The sequence below is a fragment of the Schistocerca gregaria genome, chromosome 2 (genome assembly GCF_023897955.1).
Source record: "Schistocerca gregaria isolate iqSchGreg1 chromosome 2, iqSchGreg1.2, whole genome shotgun sequence".
Classification (NCBI taxonomy): domain Eukaryota; kingdom Metazoa; phylum Arthropoda; class Insecta; order Orthoptera; family Acrididae; genus Schistocerca; species Schistocerca gregaria.
In genome coordinates this window covers 292,603,542-292,623,035 of record NC_064921.1, presented here as the reverse complement: position 1 = coordinate 292,623,035, position 19,494 = coordinate 292,603,542, and the positions used below count along the sequence as shown (strand labels likewise).

Sequence of the window (19,494 nt, the reverse complement as noted above, 5' to 3'; positions counted from 1 at the left end):
TTATTTGGAAATTTGAAGTCCGTGAATGGTTGCAAATGGTCTCCAAGTGGCCGAACATAACCATTTTCAATCAGTGATCAGTTCAGTTGGATCAGAAGAGCCAGACTATTCCATGTAAACAAAGCCCACACCATTATGGAGGAAAAAGCTTGCACAGTGCCTTGTTGACAACTTGGGTCACATGGCTTCATGGGGTTCTGCACCACACTTAAACACTACCATCAGCTCTTACCTACTTAAATTTGGACTGAAATTGGGACTCATCTGACCAGACTACAGTTTTCCAGTCATTTAGGGCCCAACCAATATGTTCATGAGCCCAGGTGAGGCACTGCAGGTGATGTGCCATTTGCAAAGGCACTGACATCAGTTGTCTGCTGCCATAGCCCACTAATGCCAAATTTCGCCACTCTGTCCAAAAGGACACATTTGTCATACATCCCACATATATTTATGTGGTTATTTCATGCAGTGTTGCTTGTCTGTAGCATTGAAAGACCCATCCCAATGTTGCTGCTCTCAGTAATTGGGTGAAGGCCATCAACAACTGTGACATCTGTGGCAAGAGATGATGTCTGATATTTAGTATTCTCAGTGCACTCTTTATGCTGAGGACCTCAGAATACTGCATTCCTGAATGATTTCTGAAATGGAATGCCACGTATGTCTGGCTCAAACTGCCATTCCACACAGCCTGTTAATTCATACAGTTCAGCCATAATTACACCAGAAAGCTTTTCACATGAATCATATGAGTACATATAACAGCTCCACCAATGCACTGCCATTTTATATCTTGAGTATGTGATACCACGACCATCATACGTGCATATCACTATCCCATGACTTTTGTCTCTGCAATGTCCCTTGAAGATAAGAAGCTAGGTATTCCTTTCTTAATGATTCAATACTGTTGGATCTTTGCAAATATTCAAAAGTGCCAACAGTACACTGTCTGTAAGATAGGAACACCTAAAATCTTAAACACTGGTACTATGCATATGGGCCTACAAAGTAACAGAATATGTGGTAAATGTGTGTTCTTTCAATGGCATAAAGATGGTCAATGTATATTAGCTTTGACCATAATAAAAGATAATTCATATTTTTGTATGTTTAAAGTGAGTTTCTACAAACAAGTGGAAGAACTTCAAGAGCAATTCCAAAAGCGTGCCCAAACATCATTTTTCAATGCTAAAATAAAGTATAGTAAACCCACTAAGAGAGACAGAGAAGTCACACAATCAGATGGCGAATTACTGTATTTAGTGCAGCTAAAGATAACAACTGGACAAACGAGAAAATAAATGAACAGAAGAAGAACTGGTTTGCTATGCTTTTGGAACACTATAAAGACTTTTCAGAATTAAGATTAAAGAGTGTCTAAAATGGAATGTTAATATTTTGTGTGTGTTACAATTTTTGAGTTATGACACTCAGACATATGTGTTCAAAGTGAATCACCAGTTAAAACAGAAAGTTTTTCAGTAAACCATGGAGAGATGCATGTTGGAAATTACTAGGAGAGACAAGGAAACAAATGAATGGATAAATTAACAGACCAGAGGGAAAGACATATTTATGGATGCAATGAAAATTAAATGGAGCTGGCATGGCGTACAGCCATGTGAATATGTGGAAGACAGCAAAATAAATTCTTCGCTGGACTTCAGAAGAAAAGTAAAGACTGAGATGATCACCTAATGGAATCTATATCCACATCTACACTTAGCAAGCCTTCTTAAAATGTGTGGTGGATGATACTTCTGGTGCCTTATCATTTCTTCCCTTTCCTGCTCCATTTATAAATGGTATGTGAGAAGAGCAACAGTCAGTTGACTTCTGTGTCAGCTCTAATTTCTCAGATTTTTCCATTGTGGTCATTTCAAGAAATGTATGTGGGAAGCAGTAACAAATTTCATAAGTCTTCTTGGAATGTACATTTTCAGAATTAGGTAATGATAAACTTCTCTGAGGTGCACACTACATCTCTTGTACCATTTGCCATTGAAGTGGTTACTAAATGAATCCATGACAAAACAATCCCTCTTCATTGGACCTTCTCTACTTCCTCTATGAATCCAGTCTGGTAAGAGTTCCAGATTGATGAGCAATACTAAAAATCAGTCTTAACAGTGTTTTATAATGCACTTCTTTCATGAATGAATTACATTTTCTTAAGTTACTGCCAAGAAACCTCAGTCTGGCATCTGCCTTTCCTACAATTAGTTTTATCTCACCAAGAAACCTCAGTCTGGCATCTGCCTTTCCTACAATTAGTTTTATCTCACATTCCACTTTAGGTTACTCCAGATGTCTACTAATGGATATTTGATGGTTGTTGTTGTTTGCAGGGATTTATCACCTCTAGCTTAACTAAACACTAATGGGCATCTTTACCTATTTATGGAATTTTTTTATTTTTTATTTTTATTTTATTTTTTTACACTCAGGGTAATCTGATAGTCCCTGTACCAAATACTGATCCTCTGCATGTCTTCCTCATTTCACTACAATTTTCTGGTGTTGTAACTTTCACATTCACAACAGCATCATCTGTGAATAGCTTCACAGAGCTTCCAATGCTATCCACTAGATAATTTGCTTTTAACTTTCAGGATGTCATCCTGTCAAAAATTAAGATGTGAGTTTTTACTTGCTATGAAGTTCTGAATAAAGACAGTCTGGTATGTTATAAGCTCATATTTTGTTCACTAAATGGCAGTGTAGAACTGTATAAAATTAATTCCAGAAAATACAGGACATAGTATCAATCTGTTTGCAATTATCTACAGTTCATTGGATTTTTGGTTGCAAAATTATGTTGATTCCCACAGAAGAGATTTTCATTCAGCAAAAATGTCAAATACACAAGCATAAAATTTATTCCTATTTCTATAACAGATATTCAGTGGCCCAGTTATATAGGCCTATAATTACATGCATTTGTCTGATGACCATTCTAAAAAATAAGAATGGTTGCCAGTGATTTAGTGTATGGGTTACTGACATCCAAAAACCTTCAAGTGCATCATTGATGTGTGTATAATTAATGACCATAATGCATTGAAAAGCCTAGATGTCTAGTGGCTAATGACATGATATGAGGGTAATCCCAAAAGTAAGGTAGACCTGTTTATTTCTACAATGGTTTGCATTGGTTTACAGCTTGAATATTTAGCTATGTTTTGACATAATCACCATTTTTGTCGAAGCATTTTTGTAGACACTGTGGCAGTTTTTGTATGCGCATGTCATACCAGCTTGCCGCCATGCTGTTCAGAAAGTTATTAACCTCTTCTTTCACCTCGTCATAGGAGCTGAATCACTTTCCGGCCAAATGTTCTTTTAACCTAGAACCTAGGGAACAGGTGATAGTCACTGGGTGCAAGTCAGGACTATAGGGTGGGTGGGTGATTATGTTCCATTGAAACTGTTGCAGGAGAGCCGCAGTTAGCCGAGCAATGTGTGGGCGAGCGTTGTCATGGAGAACATGTATGCCCTTGCTCAATGTTCTTCTTCTCCAGTTCTGAATTGCCCATTTGAGTTTTTTCTGAGTCTGAAAGTACCTGTCAGTGTTAATTGTGGTCCCAGTGATACTGCTCCAACGACGAGGTGAAATAAGAGGTTCACAACTTTTTGAACAGCATGGCCGCGAGCTGGTATGACAAGGGCATACAAAAACTGCCACAGTGTCTACAAAAATGCATTGACAGAATGGTCATTATGTCGAAAAATAGCTAAATGTTCAAGCTTTAAACTGATGCAAACCATTGTATCATTAAACAGGTCTATGTACTCATAAAAAAATAGGAGTCCTTACTTTTGTGATTACCTTTGTATGTTATGTGAAACTTGAGATTTGTAGGAGTGTGTGTAGTATGAAAATGAATACAAATTAGAAAAATTATTATTCCTGTTTGCTTGTAAGTAGTTATTTTCAATACAACCAAATATAATTTTTTATAAAAACACTAACCAACAATGTGGTGTACTATTAAAAAAATTATAATAAAACTTGTTAAAACAAGTGTGACTGTCAACATAGCAGAATGCAACATAATACTACCAAAAGGCCACTAGCTACTAACTGAAACTGATGTTTGTACTCTCCAAGCAAGCACCTGAAATCTCAGGAAACAGAGGACAAACATAAGTAATGACATTTTATCTTGTTTGTGCACAGAACTTTTAATTACCAAATCCTCAACATCTTTCCCATATACTTTTTATTCGATATTTTCCAAATAATATCAGTCATGATTTGTCTGGAAACAAGATTAAATGGGATTTTTAATCACTCTTTTATTACAAATAAACAAAATTCATAATTTTGTACTTTCAGAAAACCCAAAAGTGTGAAATTCTGTCAGTGTGTGTCCTGATTAGATCACAGCCTCATCTAAGTTATTATTATAATATTAGGTACCGTATGTAGCAATATAATACAACACTGCTCTCTACTAAATATTCCCAATTGCTCTTTCTCCTACAAATCACAAATGACGATTTTAGCACACTAATGTCAAATGACACACAACATACTTTACGGTTAAGTAATTTTGTAATGAAAATCATGTCTATCTTCATAAACTGCTGTAAACAGATAAAATATCCATTATCAGCTGCGTACTCCAAAAATAGAAAAAATAATACAGAATTTTAAGTTTTACAGATGTTGTTATAGAGTGCTTATAAAATATTCTTTAGGAAATCATAGACATATATAAAAGTGAACATATTTATGTGTGTATCTATGTGTAGTGGTGGGAGTGAAATGGGTTCATTTCTCCTGACATCTAGGTTTCCCTGCATGACCAGGACATTGTGTGGGTAGAATAGGGATGCATTTCTGGGACTATGCATGTGAATAGGCAAGGCTGAAGAGAGAGAGAATTGGGTAGAGAAATGGGGAGGGGGAGATGGACAGAAAGACAGGGAGAGGAGGAAGTCCACAGAGAGAGTTGGGAGGAGGGCAAGGACACAGGGCAGGGGAGGAGGAAGTTGTCAGAGGGATGGGGAGGGAGATATGGTCAAGGAGAGGAGAAAAAGGGAAGGGAGGGGGGAAGGGGATGGACAAGGAGATGGAGAGGTGATATACAGAGAGAGAGGGGAGATTAAGATTGTCAGAGAGGGGGAGGAGGGCATAGACAGAATGAGGGGAGGAGGAGATGGACATAGAGGTGGGGAGGAAGAGATGGAGAGAGTAAGGTGGACTATGAGACACAGAGAGGGGGGTAGAATTGATGTTCAGAGAGGGGGAGGGGGAAGTGAACAGAGAGAAAGAGAGGACGGGATGGTCATGCAGGGGGAGTAGTAGTACAGAGACAGAGAAAAGAAGAGGGGGTCAGATAGGGCGAGGAGGAGACAGACAGAGGTAGGGGAGGAGGGCATGGATAGAGAGACAGAGAGGAGTAGATTTACTGTGAGAGGAGGGGGGAGGAGATGGTCAAACATATGGGGGAGGAGGATATGGATGGACATGGGAGGAGGGGACAGATTGAGAGAAGAAGGGAGAAAATGAGCAGAGAGGGAGAGGTGGCGATGATCAGAGAGTAGGGGTGATACAGACAGAAAGAGGGGAAGCAGAGAAAGAAAGAGGGGGGGAGAGAAGACTGGCAGAGTGAGAGGGGAAGAGGAGATGTACAGAGATGAGGGAGGAGTGCATGTACAGAGAGGGGAAGGAGGTAAAGTACAGAGAGGGGGAGTGGGTACAGACAGAAAGAGGGGAGGAGGTGTTGGTCAGAAAGAGGGAGGAGGAGGAGATTGGCAGTGTGAGAGGGGAGGAAGAGATGGACAGAAGTATAGAGAGGAGGAGGTGGACACAAATAGGGTGAGGAGAACATGGACAGAGAGGAGCAGGAGATGATGTAAGGGGAGAGGGGGTGGAGGAGATGACCTGAGAGAGGAGAAGAGGAGATGAACAGAGATAGGGGAGGAGTACATGGACAGTAAGGGAGAGGAGGTAATGTACAGAGAAGGGGAGTGTGTACAGACAGAAAGTGGGGAGGGGGAGATGGCCAGAAAGAGGGGGAGGAGGAAATTGGTGGAGTGAGAGGGGAGGAGGAGATGGACAGAAATATAGAGAGGAGGAGGTGCACACAAATAGGGTGAGGAGAACATGGACAGAGAGGAGCAGGAGATGATGTAAGGGGAGAGGGGGTGGAGGAGATGACCTGAGAGAGGAGACGAGGAGATGAACACAGAGAGAGGTGGTAGAGGAGATGGCGATAATGAGGGGGAGAAGGAAATGGACACAGAGCAGACAAGAGGAGGAGGAAATGGACAGAGAGGGGGGGATGAAGGACACAGTCAGAAAGAGGGGGGAGGTGGCAAGAGACGGAGAGAGAGGGAGAAGAATATAATCTGAGAGGGAGAGGAGGAGATGGACAGAGAGAGGATGGAGGAGGATATGGGTAGACAGAGCGGGAGGAGGTGATGGACAGAGACAGGACTGTGAAGGAGATGGTTGGAAAGAGGAGGAAGGAGAAAATGGGAAGAGAGAGAAAGAGAGAGGAGGAGGGGAGGAGAAGATGATGGACAGAAAGAGGGTGGTGGAGGAGATAAGCAGAGAGAGAGAGAGGGGGAGGAGGAGATGGGGGAGAGAGGAAGGAAGAGATGGATGTAGAACAGGTGGATGAGGATATGAACAGAGGGAGGGGGAGGCAGAGATGTGCAGACAGGGGGATGATGAGAAGGACAGAGATAGGGGGAGGAGGATGACAGAGGGGAAGGAGGAAATGGATGAAAAGGGGGAAGAAATGGGCAGCGTGATGAGGAGGGAAGGAGGAGATGACAGACAGAAAGAAGATGAAAGTGGAAATGAGCAGAGAGAGAGAGAGAGAGAGAGAGAGAGAGAGAGAGAGAGAGAGAGAGAGAGAGAGAGGGATTAGGAGATAAATAGAGAGGGAAAGGAAGAGATAGATGGAGAGGTGATAGAAGAAGGTGGTGGAAAGAGAGACATAGGAGGAGGAGATTGACAGAGAGAACCTGGAGGAGGAGTTGTGTGCAGTATATGTGCCTTATGCATGTGCAGGCAACACCACAGGCAAAAGGTTCTAGTCAATTTCATAAGTGCGGAATAGCTTAACAGGTGACACTATTACTGTATGATTATTGTTGTGCATTAGTCTCAACAAGAGACTGATCAGAAACACATTGTTAAAGTGATGTTACTGGCTGATAGGCAAGATTATTCTCTCACTTTATATCAAGAAAAAGTAATTTGTTGCTGTTTTGATTAAGAATGACAAATATGAATAGGAGTGTTTCCAATTAAGTCTCTTTGGTCATAAACGTTTTACAAACTCATATATTACCACTGAAGAAACAATAGTGAGTAACTGACTTTGTGTGCATCTGATGCACATTGCCATTCTTGTTAAGTTCCTGTCTAAGTTGGAAAGTACTTTTCGAGGCAAGAATTCAGTTTTTAGAAATGGAACAGTATTTTACAAGACAAACTTTTGCCAAGAAAAAAAAATCATTGTTCAGTTGAATGTAGAATATGAATATGTAGATTGACACCAGCCAGTCATTGCTCCAATTTTCAATCCTCTGTATGATTTCCAGCACTTTGAAACAGAATTCTGGCATTGAAACCTCCCTATAAACAATAGTGAATCACCTGCAAACATTGTCACATAACCTCTGATATCCCACACTGGCACTGAAACCTCCCTTTAAACAACAGTGAATCACCTGCAAACATTGTAACGGAGCTTCTGACACTCCAGTTACACTAACTTTTATTCTTTTGCTGGTATGCAGCAATTACCACTTTTTTACCTTGTTCTTACAAAATATTCTTTCAGCTATATTTTCATTGTAAACAACTGGAAATTTATCGTTCCCATGGTAATAGCAAGTTCACTGAGACAAGTATGGCAACTGACAAAAAATCTGAAAAATTGGAAGTCAGTTATGTGGTATTGTTTCTTCACTGGTGATATATTATATGCATTATTAAGGTGTACTTGCAAGTTTCATAATGCACATTACCAACCGGTGACAGTATATAACCTCGCAGGAGCCTCCGCAACTCTGTGTTCTGGTGTTGGAGTTGCTGAGTTTCAACGTTCAGTCGATGACGTTCTGAAAATAAACCAAATATGTTTTTAAACTGGGAAGAAAATTACTTTTTGTCAGCATATTGGTAATTGTGTTTCTTACTGCTACAGATTCTAAATTTATGTTAAGTAATAAAACACCTCTATATATACTGAAAGATCGCTGGATGGTTATCTTAGCAAATTGTTAAGGTGATCACATGGGCAAATAATAAATCATACATAGTGCTTGTCTGAGAGTGAGAAATGAATACATATGCAAATGCATACAAATGATTTGCTTTGAATCTGTTGTATGCCTGTTCAACTATCATCTATATTAAGTCTAGTATGGGTAATTTGGACTCTTGATCAGTGTGCTTGTTTCATTAGCAAATATTATAGTTTTTGCGTAGTTTTTCAGTCACTGCAAAATTATTTATGTAAATTAGGAACATGAACATTCTTACCTGGCTCTTCACTGTTATATCACTACATTAAGAAGTAGGTTTGTTTCATATAGCGCAAGTTGTAAATGTGACTCCCTGTTTTCTACAAAAAAGGTAAGCCTCCATCAGTGAGAGAAGGGTACAACTAATGCCATCACTTTTTAAGTCCCTTCATAAAACTTTATTGTCCACAGAGTCAAAGACTCATGTAATGTTACAGAACACAGCAGGTGCAGCTTTATGGTTTCCATACTGGGACAATCTGTGGCATTTATTGACCAGAACTATGCTACCAGGGTTTTCTAAAAAGTTTATAGACTATATCTCCTTCCCTTCTTGAGATCAGCTACTAAAAACCATCAAAAGCTATCTGCAAGATAAGATTTATTTATTTATTCCATGTGATCTGATGGCACACAGTGTGTTGCAGATGTCGTAAAATATCAGTTAAAATTGTTAACATATAGTATTCTAATGTATTATATTGCTCAATGTTTTCAATGTAACACAAATAGCAAGATTACTGTTCTAAGTATTCATTTACAGAGTAAAAACAGTGACACAACAAATATGACTTCATAGCTTTGCTAAATTTTATATTGTATTCGATGGACTTAACACTAGTGGGAAGATTGTTGAACAGTTGGAGGCCCATGTGGAAAGCTCCCTTTTCACACAGTTGAGTGGTTGTACGAAAAACATGCAGATTTGAGTTTTTTCTGGTGTTGAGTTTATGTATTTCATTATTTTTTACAACTCTAGAGTCAGTTGGCACTATGTGGCTTCTGAAAAATTTTAGAGTCATGAGAATGTATGGGCAAGGCAGTGTAAGGATTTCCAACTTTCCGAAGATGGGTTTGCAGGAGCCTCTGGGTTTACACCCAGTAATAATCCTCATTGCTCTCTTCTGGATTTTGAATGTGCTCAGGGCAGTTTTGAGAATTTCCCCAGAATATCACATCATATTTTAGGTGGGCTTGTATGTAAGTGTAGTACACACTGGTTAATGTTTTCAGGCTAGCACATGATTTCAGTACACTCAATGCATAACAGACAGTACTAATTCTGGCGTTTACCTTTCCTGTATGTGTATTCCATTTCAGGTTATCTTGAACCCACAGACCCAGGAATTTGAAAACAGTGTCGGTATCTAATATTTTCAGTGACAGAAGGCTGAGAGGATTTTGCTTTTTGTGTTATTTGAAAGTATATGGAAGCGGTCTTTTTGGTGCTGATAGTTAATCTGTTGATTTTAGCCCAGTTGCTGAGTTGTTCAGTGGCCAAGATCACAGCTTTTTGCACAGCCTCTGTGTTCTCCCCTTTGAGGAGTACAGTTGTGTCATCAGCAAATATTGTTTTGTGTCAATCTACATTCAGGCTCAAGTCATTAACATGCAGGAGGAAAAGTAGGGGTCCCAATACCTGAGCCCTGTGGTACATCTTGCTTTAGTTTTATTACTTGATAGGATTTAAGTTATTGAGTTGATATTTCCTGATATTTTATTACAACACATTATACAAAAATTGTGATAACCCATGGTTACCCCATCCCATCAACACCACACTGTTCATCAATGTTCAGTAGGATGTGATGTTCCAACCCCTCATGTGTTATTCAATCAGCTAACTTCAGCTGCCAGAAGGTGCCATTTTTAGACAGTGCTGAGAGAAGTACATGAGGAGCAGTGTGTGTGGCTGCTGCCCAAAGCCACCAGAAGGAAACATCACATGTCATTAGTGGACCAGCTTCTTTCTCCTTCTGTAATGGCTTATGCTGTATCTAACATGACTCTGCTCATAGATCATTGTATGTCAAACTGGTACCAACACAGCTATGTACAAGGACAATATATTGAACACATTTTTGGTGTTGGCATTACAGTGGTTGTGGCTTTCTCAATTGTGTGTGTTACTACATAAATGGTGATGAATAAGACCCATTCTTCATGTGTTTGATTCAAAACTGTGGCAGTGTCAACCAGTGTACACTTGGAGGTCATTCTGCAGAGATTATTACAGCAGCAAGTGGAAAACCAGCAGTGCTTGGAAATGCAGCAACAGGAACACGTGGCCATGCTGTACAGGGTGTTGATAGGTCCGTTAAAAAGGCCTGAAACTTTGCTATGCTACCCACCTCCATTCTCTGCTTACAAAAAAGCTACAATCATATGAAAAATGCCTACAGTAACAATTCACAGGCATGAAGCTTGCCGAATTTAATAAAGATCTTTTTTTGTCATGGAGCTCCCTGCAAAGGTATAATTTGTTAGGGATGTTAGCCCCTCTTCAGGATCCTGTGTCTCTTGTCATTTGACAAAATGTGTTGTTTGGTGAATTCCTGTTCACATGCATGCTCACATGATTTCTGTGAGAGTGAAGTTTTATCAGTGCAGAAGGTGACCCCATCAGTCCTGTCACACTTTGGCTGTGAAATTACATGAGTTAAGTTACTGGTATTGTTTTCGTACTGCTAAATATTAGGAATAAATGACGATATTATGGTCAGAGATGTTATCTATGTTTACATCTGCATAGATACTCTGCAAATCACACTTAAATGTTTGGCAGAGGGTTCATTGAACCAATTTCACAATAATTCTCTTTTATTCCACTCTTCAATAGAATGCAGAAAAAACAAACACCTATGTTTCAGTGTGACCTCTGATTTCTCTTATTTTATTATGATGATCGTTTCTCCCTATGTAGGTTGGCATCCACAAAATATTTTCACATTTAGAGGAGAAAGTTGGTGACTGAAATTTTGTGAGAAGATTATACCGCAACAAAATAGTCTTTGTTTTAATGGTGTCCATCCCAAATCCTGTATCACTTCTATGACAGTTTCTCCCCAATTTCATGATAATACAAAACGTGCTGCTATTCATTAAACTTTCTCAACGTAGTTCGTTAATCTGATAAAGATCCCAGACCACACAGCAGTACTCCAAAAGAGGATGGACAAGGATAGTATAGACACTCTCTTTAGTAGGTTTGTTACAACTACTAAGTGTTCTGCCAATAAAATACAGTCTCTGGTTTGCCTTCCCCACAACATTTTCTGTGTTTTCTTTCAAATTTAAATTGTTCATAATTGTAACTCCTAGATATTTAGTTGAATTTATGGCCTTTACATTAGACTGATTTATTGTGTAACTAATGTTTAGCGGATTTCTTTTAGCATTCATGTGGATGGCCTCACACTTTTCATTGTGTAGGGTCAATTGCCAAGTTCTGAACATTCAGATATCTTTTCTAAAACATTTTGCAATTTGTTTTGATCTTCTGATGTATTTACTATATGATAAATGCCAGCATTATCTGCAAACAACCTAAGACAGATGCTCAGACTGTCTCCTAAATCATTTATATAGACAAGGAACAGCAAAGGATCTATAACATTATCTCAGGAAATGCCAGAAATCACTTCTGTTTTACTCAATGCATTTCTGTCAATTACTATGAACTGTGATCTCTCTGACAGGAAATCACAAATCAGGTCACATAACTGAGACGATATTCCATAAGCACACAATTTCACTACAAGCTGCTTGTGTGGTACAATGTCAAAAGCCTTTTTGAAATCTAGAAATACTCAATCAATTTGAAATCCCTTGGCAATAGCACTCAGCACATCGTGTGTGTAAAGAGCTAGTTGTGTTTTTCAAGAATGATGTTTTCTAAATCCATGTTGACTGTGTGTCAGTAGGTAATTCATAATGGTCAAACACAACATACACTTTGTGATCAAAAGTATCCGGATGTTCCCCAAAAAGAAAACAGAAACATACTTTTTTCATATTAAGTGCGTGCTCTCACCTACTGCCAGGTACTCCATATCAGTGACCTCAGTAGTCATTAGACATCGTGAAGGAGCAGAATGGAGTGATCTGTGGAACTCATGGACTTTGAGCGTGGTCAGGTGATTGGGTCTCACTTGTGCCATATGTCTGTACGTGACATTTCCACACTCCTAAGCATCTCTAGGTCCACCGTTTACAAAGTGATAGTGAAGTGGATGTGTGAAGGGACACATACAGCACAAAAGCCTACAGGTCTGACCTGCACAGAGTACTGACGCGAATCCTATAGAACATCTTTGGGATGTTTGGAATCCCGACTTCGTGCTGGGCCTCACTGACCAACTTCGATATCTCTCGTCAGCGCAGCACTCCATGAAGAATGAGCTCCCATTCCCCAAGAAACCTTACAGTACCTGACTGAATGTATGCCTGCAAGAGTGAAAGCTGTCATCAGGGTTAAGTGTGGGCCAACATCATATTGAATTCTAGCATTTTTAATGGAGGGTGCCACGATTTTGTGTCATTTTCAGCCAGGTGTGTAGATACTTTTGATGACATAGTGTAAGTTCCAAAATCCTGCTGCATATCAACATTAATAATATTGACCTGTAATTTAATGAGTAACTCCTATTACCTTTCTTGAATATTGGATGACCTGTGCAACTTTCCAGTCTTTGGGTACAGAACTTTTGTCAAGCAAGCAGTTGTATATTATTGCTAAATGTGGGGCTCTTGCTTATTTTTGGAGAATTTGGGGGCTACAATATTCAATCTTGCTACAACAACTATGTGTTATTAATCCCTGTATCTGTTTTGATGCTCATTATTGACTCACAATTATTTGTTGCTAAGGTATCAAGTGTATTTTCACAACTGTTTGCTCTTTGTCTGGGCTCATGAACTAACTGCTCGAAATAATTTCCAGAGAATGTGTTTAGCACAATTTTGGATGATGTTTTATGTGTATCTCTGGAATTAAACATTTATTTTCACCAACATCAAAGTCACCATCAGCTATAATTGTATGAGTTGGGTGTGTGTTTCATATTAAACTCAAGTTTTCTTTGAACCATTCAGCAATTGTATCATCTGAGTTGGGAAGTCGATAAAAGGATCCAATTATTATTTTATTCTGGTTGCCAAGAATGACCTATGCTCATACTAACTACTAGGAACTATCAGCTTCAATTTTGCTTCAAGATAAACTACTTCTCACAGCAACAAACATGCCACCGCCAACTGTGTTTAGTCTACCCTTTCAGAATACCATTGTGTTCTTTGCAAAAACTTTGGCTGAATTTATCTATGGCTTTAGCCAGCTTTCAGTGGCTATAACGATTCAAGTATCAGTGCTTTCAACTAGTGCTTGGAGCTCTGGTACTTTCTCTACACAGCTACGACAATTTACGACTGTTACAACGATGGCCCCTGTGTCTACATTCTTCCTGTATTCAATCTGCATCCTTTGTGACTGAAGCCCCTTTTGTATTTCCCCAAGATCCTCTAACCTAAAAAGCTGCCCAGCCCACGCCACATAGCCCTTGCTACCTGTGTGGCAACCCCTGATATGGAAGTTCATCAAAGGTAATTGTAATTTCAAGATCTCTCTTTTGAAGAAGGAATCAAGACAGTGTGAGCATTTGAAGTTTCTTGTGTCACCAACCATCAATTAGATTCATGGGCTGACATAGCCCCTGTTGATTCAGACACACATGGATGTTATGGCAATGCAGCATTTTCAGCAGCCATGCACCACAAAAATCTGATTGAGGTGGAAAAATTTCCACAAGCCCCTGTCCTCCTTGTTTGTGCTGCATGACTGACTGGCTTGTTCACAATGTTGAATATTGTGTCATGTGTGTAATAAGAAAGGTCATGTTGCACCTACGTGCTATAATCGCTCAACTTCCGCTGTGCCTCTCACATCTCAACCTACGGACATTAGTGTTGTTAGTCAAGTATGTAAAGATATTACAGCTGTTACTAACAAACTGTTCATCTGTGTGCATGTTACTGGGACCCCTTATGATTCCAAATTGGTATGCACACAGTGACCTCACTATTGAATTTTAATACTATTTATCTCCATCCTGGTTCTACACCACTGTCGGCTACATCATGCTGTCTTGTCAGTTACAATATACAGTAGATTTCTATTCTTGGCCAGTTTACTGTGGAAAGAACATACAAGGTGGTGGTTTGAACAGTGACATTTCTGGTGGTTGATACTGCATGTGATCTTATTGGTTTGGATGCTTCAAGGGCTTTTGTATTTACAGTCTCCAATTACATTCATTTTATGTCAGATCTTGTGCCTTAACAAGAGCTCTATGATTTGTGCAAGGAATATTCTGCCTTTTTCTTAATGGGACTCATCAAAGCTACTGATTATATAGTGCACATCACTCACAAGTCTGGTGCAACCCCATTTTTTCTGTGCCAGTTCTGTACCACATGCACATTGTACTCAAGTGAAGGAAGAAATTAGACAGGCTGATAGCTTTAGGCATCATGGAAACTGTTTCATCCAATCAATGGGATACACTGTCAAGAAACTGCCGAGCAAACTCCTTGTTTGTGGAGACTTTAAGGAGATGGTTAATTTGTAGTCCATGGTTGATACACACCCCATTCTTTGCCTGCATGAACTTTAAGACAAAGTTGGGATGTGGACAATATCTTTCAAAACTGAATTTGTTAGAATCAGATCAGCTTCTTGTTGTTAATATCCCATACAGCTCTACAGGTACAACCAATTGGTTTTTGGCACTGTAAATTTGCTGGCCATTTTTCAATGCTATTTGATGCAACTTACCCAATGGATTCCTTGCTGTATCAATTACCTCAGCAACATTGTCATTTCTGGTCCCATCACTGAGGACTATCTTTGTAATCTTTGTCTTTTGTTTCAGACCTTGAGTGATGCTGATCTCAAGTGCAATTTGGAAAAGTCATGTTTCTTCCAATCCTCTATAGAATACCTTGGACAAAATATTTCTTGTTGGGGGTTTCAGCTAACAGTCACATAGTGGCTATTGTGGCCTTCAGCTAACAAACAGTCACATAGTGGCTATTGTGGCCTTCTGGCACTCTATGTATGTGAAGAAGCATTCTTAGGCAAAGTTGGGTATTACCATAAGTTCCTTCCACAGGCAGCTTCAGTTGCCTATCCTCCAAATCAGCTGCTTAAGAATGATACAGTGGTTGAATGGATATCCACCTGTGACCATGCATTCAAGAGAATGGAGGATGGTTTGTGTTCTCTGTACTCAGCCACCTATCAGGCCATGCTCTAGCTTGCACCTTCAAAGGACACATTGCAATATGGTGTGGAGGCTGTGTTGTCACAACAATGTGCAGGTGGTTCAGAACAGGCCATTGATTTTGTGTGAAAAATGCTTTATGATCCACAGAAAAATTACTATTGAATAGACAGAGACAGAGGCTCTTGTTATTATTTATGTTATTAAGAAGTTTCCTGTGTTTCTCTACAATGTTAAGTTTATTTGGTGACTGATAACGAGCTGTTAGTGTCTCTCTTTAGACCCATGAAACACCCACTGGACAAGATAGCCCTGTTCCTCAGTAGATATAATTACAAGATCCATTTCTAACCAATGATTCAGCATTCAAATGTAGATGCTCTTTCATGTTTACTGATGGGCTTTGACCCTGGTTCCAATCAGGAAGAAGTACTAGGTTTTTATCTCAACGAAGAAACTTGGAGGACAGCGGGTGGATTACCTATTGCCAGTTCTCCCATTGCTCAAGCTGTTGCTGCCAACTGTGTTCTCTATCAAGTGTGACACTATGTTCAACAAAGATAGCCTGAGTGACTTTACACTTGTGCATCATGTTCTACCCATAGTCATTTTCTGTTATGGCACACACTTACTCTTGTCAGTGGCATTATATTGTTGTCCACAGAAAATGCTGTTCCATGGTGGTCATTGCAGCATCTCTCCAGCACGACATCCTTCATCTTCTGCATCAGGATCATTGGGTGCACCTCATGCACAAAGATGCTGGCTCACCACCATATATACTGCCCTGTAATTGCTCACGAGATTGAACATTTCATTACTGCTTGTTCTAAACATTCAAGTCAAGTCATCAGGCCACTCCCCAGCAATGTTATTCACCATAGCCTGACTGAGCGATCACAGACTTGGGAGCATGTCCATATCAATGTTGTCAGCTCCTTGTCAGATCCAGATTGGTTGGCAGTCATCAACACTTACTCTCAGTTTCCATATGTCATCAACTGCCATTCCACCAGAGCAGAGGCAAAGGTGTGAGCCCTCACTCACCTATTCTCTTCCCCGCACCACAGTAACTGATAGTAGTTCACAATCCATCATTCAGACTCTTCACAATTTTTGCACACCGTGGTATTTGCCCCAGTCATACACCCTCATTCCTACCTCAATTGAAAAGGGAGGCAGAATGCCTCATCCACACTTTTAAGATGCAAATTAAGTGTATTGATGATTCCCCCATGGGAGAGGCTCTCACATGCTTTCTTAGTTCCTACAAGTCCACCCCCATATTGAGAATACCGTGCTTGGCAGGGCTACTGCATGGTCACCAGCCATGCCCAGTGCAGAATCTCCTGCTTTCTACACTGAGACCTCCCAAGGCCCTCTAACAATGAACTGCACACCTGGACTCCTGTTTGTGTTCATACATTTGGTCACCATGAGTGTTGGATGCTGGCAGTCATCTGCAGCCTACACGGTCAGCAAGTCTTCACATAGCAAATGGAAGAGCAGCTGGTGACCGACCACCACAAATGACTTCTCTCCCATGTGGAGGCCAAGCCCCACCACCACCTCACACATCTACGAGGTCGTCTGATCTTCCAGTATCCAGTACTCCTTCCTCTCATACAACCTTGATGGCCCTTCCTTTGGTCCTTGATTGTTTTGCCGGTTCCAGTATTGGCACTGCCAGCAGCCAGTGTCCTACCTGCAGACATCTGCCCACAGTGATGCTGTCACTGTCTGCGTCACTTTCAGCCCTATTCTCCCATGCAAGCTGACAGAGAGCTATTTGCACCACAGAGTGTGTTTACTGGTAGTCTACAGAAGACATGGACTCAGCTTCCTGAGCACCAAGAGCTGGCTTGTGTTACAAGGGGAGAGAAATGAGGGTGTCACTGGTTTACAGGCACACCAAAGAAAAATAAAGAGTTTTAGTAACCTGCAGTTTCAGTTGCGCTGGCACGTCTCCATCTATCAAAGTCCAACACTGTGCAAGGCACCAGCCCATCATGTGTTATTCACTAAGCCTACCCTGGCACACAGTGAGTAAGCTTGGTCACCAGGAGGTGGCACTTTCAGACACTTTCAGACAATGCTGACAGCCATGCGTCAAGAGTGGTGTGTGCAGCCACCAACCAGCACCACCACATGGAAAAATCACATGTCATTCCATTTGAACTTGAAGTGGAGTAGCTTTTGTCCCATTCTATTATAATTTATGCTCTAGCTAACTTCACTCTGTCACAGGTCATTGTATGTCCAATTGGTACTTACCAAGCTAAGCAGAAGGATGATGTTATGAATGTGTTTTGTTTTTAGCATTAAAATGATTGTGTTTTTACTGGCATTCTTGGTGATGTGTATTACTAAAAAATAATGCATTTTGGAATGATCTTTACTGCAAGCAATGTTAGTTTCACTGTGTGCTTAATGTTTTTCAGTTCAAGACTTAAAACATTTAATATATTTCATTTGAGTTGAATCTGTAGTGTTCATGATTTCACCTTGGTCTGAGGGCGGTCTTATAGACTGAAAATAGTATCCAGAATTAAAAATAAGAACTTATTGGAATCTGGACTGCTTTTTATTAAAATATGAACAAACAGAGCCTTTGGGAGGCTATACTTTATAGAAGCCATGTCCCCACATCTATGCAACATGGAGCTAACTGGCATTTTAGGGAAAAGCCTCATGTCTAACTACGATCTGTTTGACATCATCACCAAGTACCAACATTTCCGTAAACATTGAGTGTCATTGCTTAAATCTGTATGAGGGAAAATGTTCCCTGATAATTTTAGTTCTGTAATCCATTATTGTGCAGTATACTTCAATGTTTCATTTAGGCTATTCTGTCACAGAGCCTTTAATTATGAGATTATGAGCCACACCTTGATATACCCACAGAATACTTTTGTCGTTTAGCTCTGCCTGGCTTTCACTTGTGGGGTCATTTATAGGTTTCTTCCAAATAATCCTTTATTAAAGAATGGATAAATAGAAACACTGGTCTTTCATTTCATGAAAATGGTTCTAAATACCTATGAGAGAAATAAATTAAGCTGTGGGATATTCTTAAATTTATTCATGGCATTTGATTTAATCAGCCAGGACTTACTGATTTTGAAGTTACAGCAAAGAAAATTAAATAATTTCATAAATTCACATTAGAACTGAAGCCCCTTTTTAATAACATGTCTTCTACAATATTTAAAAATATATGAATGTGCAAACATAAAGGGGAAATTATCTATGTACATCTAAATAAAATGATTGTATTTATAGGTAACCTTGTTAATAACTTAAGTAGCCTTACCTGTCAAACAGTATTGTGTTTAATTTGTGGTGTGTGTGTGTGTGTGTGTGTGTGTGTGTGTGTGTGTGTGTGTGTGTGTGTGTGTGTGGGGAGGGGTGGGAAATGGCAGGTGAGTATACAATATTTTAAACTATTTGTGTACATCCATACAATGTACACTGTTAGGAAGTAAAGAGAAAAAAAAGTTAAAAATTACAAACTGCCATAATCACAAAAACTGCCAATTGGTTCATGACCTTACTGTTAATTTGTACTACTTTTTCTCAGTTTTTTATTCTTTATTTTGACATTAAAAGAAATACTTATCAGGGCTACATTCAAATTTTCTATTCTACCCATTGCTGAAGTTTATGTGCAAATAGTATGATGTGATCATCAAACCAAAAGTGGTCCGGATTTGTAGTATAAGTTGCAACTTTTGACAGCTGTGGTTCATTAAATATAAACTACCCTCAAATGGACTGGAAATGAAAAATTGGAAGAGATATGTAGTGAAAGTATAGTGGATGAGACTAAAGCCATGCATGATTAAATACTGGTTGTCATAGGTAGGAGAAGTAGGTGTCTTTTAGGATAAATCCCAACAACAGCATCTCAAGTGTAAAGAATTTCCTCATC

The 19,494-nt window shown here is 39.7% G+C and overlaps 1 protein-coding gene across 4 annotated transcripts in view; it reads right to left on the bottom strand.

Moving 5' to 3' along the window:
• The window catches only part of LOC126336898 (dynein regulatory complex protein 1), a 380,293-nt gene that overhangs the window by 27,843 nt on the left and 332,956 nt on the right, over positions 1-19,494 (bottom strand). For 2 of the 4 annotated variants that reach the window (XM_050001020.1, XM_050001023.1), the window contains one exon: positions 8,002-8,094. In XM_050001020.1, coding sequence (XP_049856977.1) covers positions 8,002-8,094 — 93 coding nt within the window. The remainder of the gene's footprint in view (positions 1-8,001; positions 8,095-19,494) is intronic. The other 2 variants (XM_050001019.1, XM_050001021.1) reach the window with 1 other exon arrangement.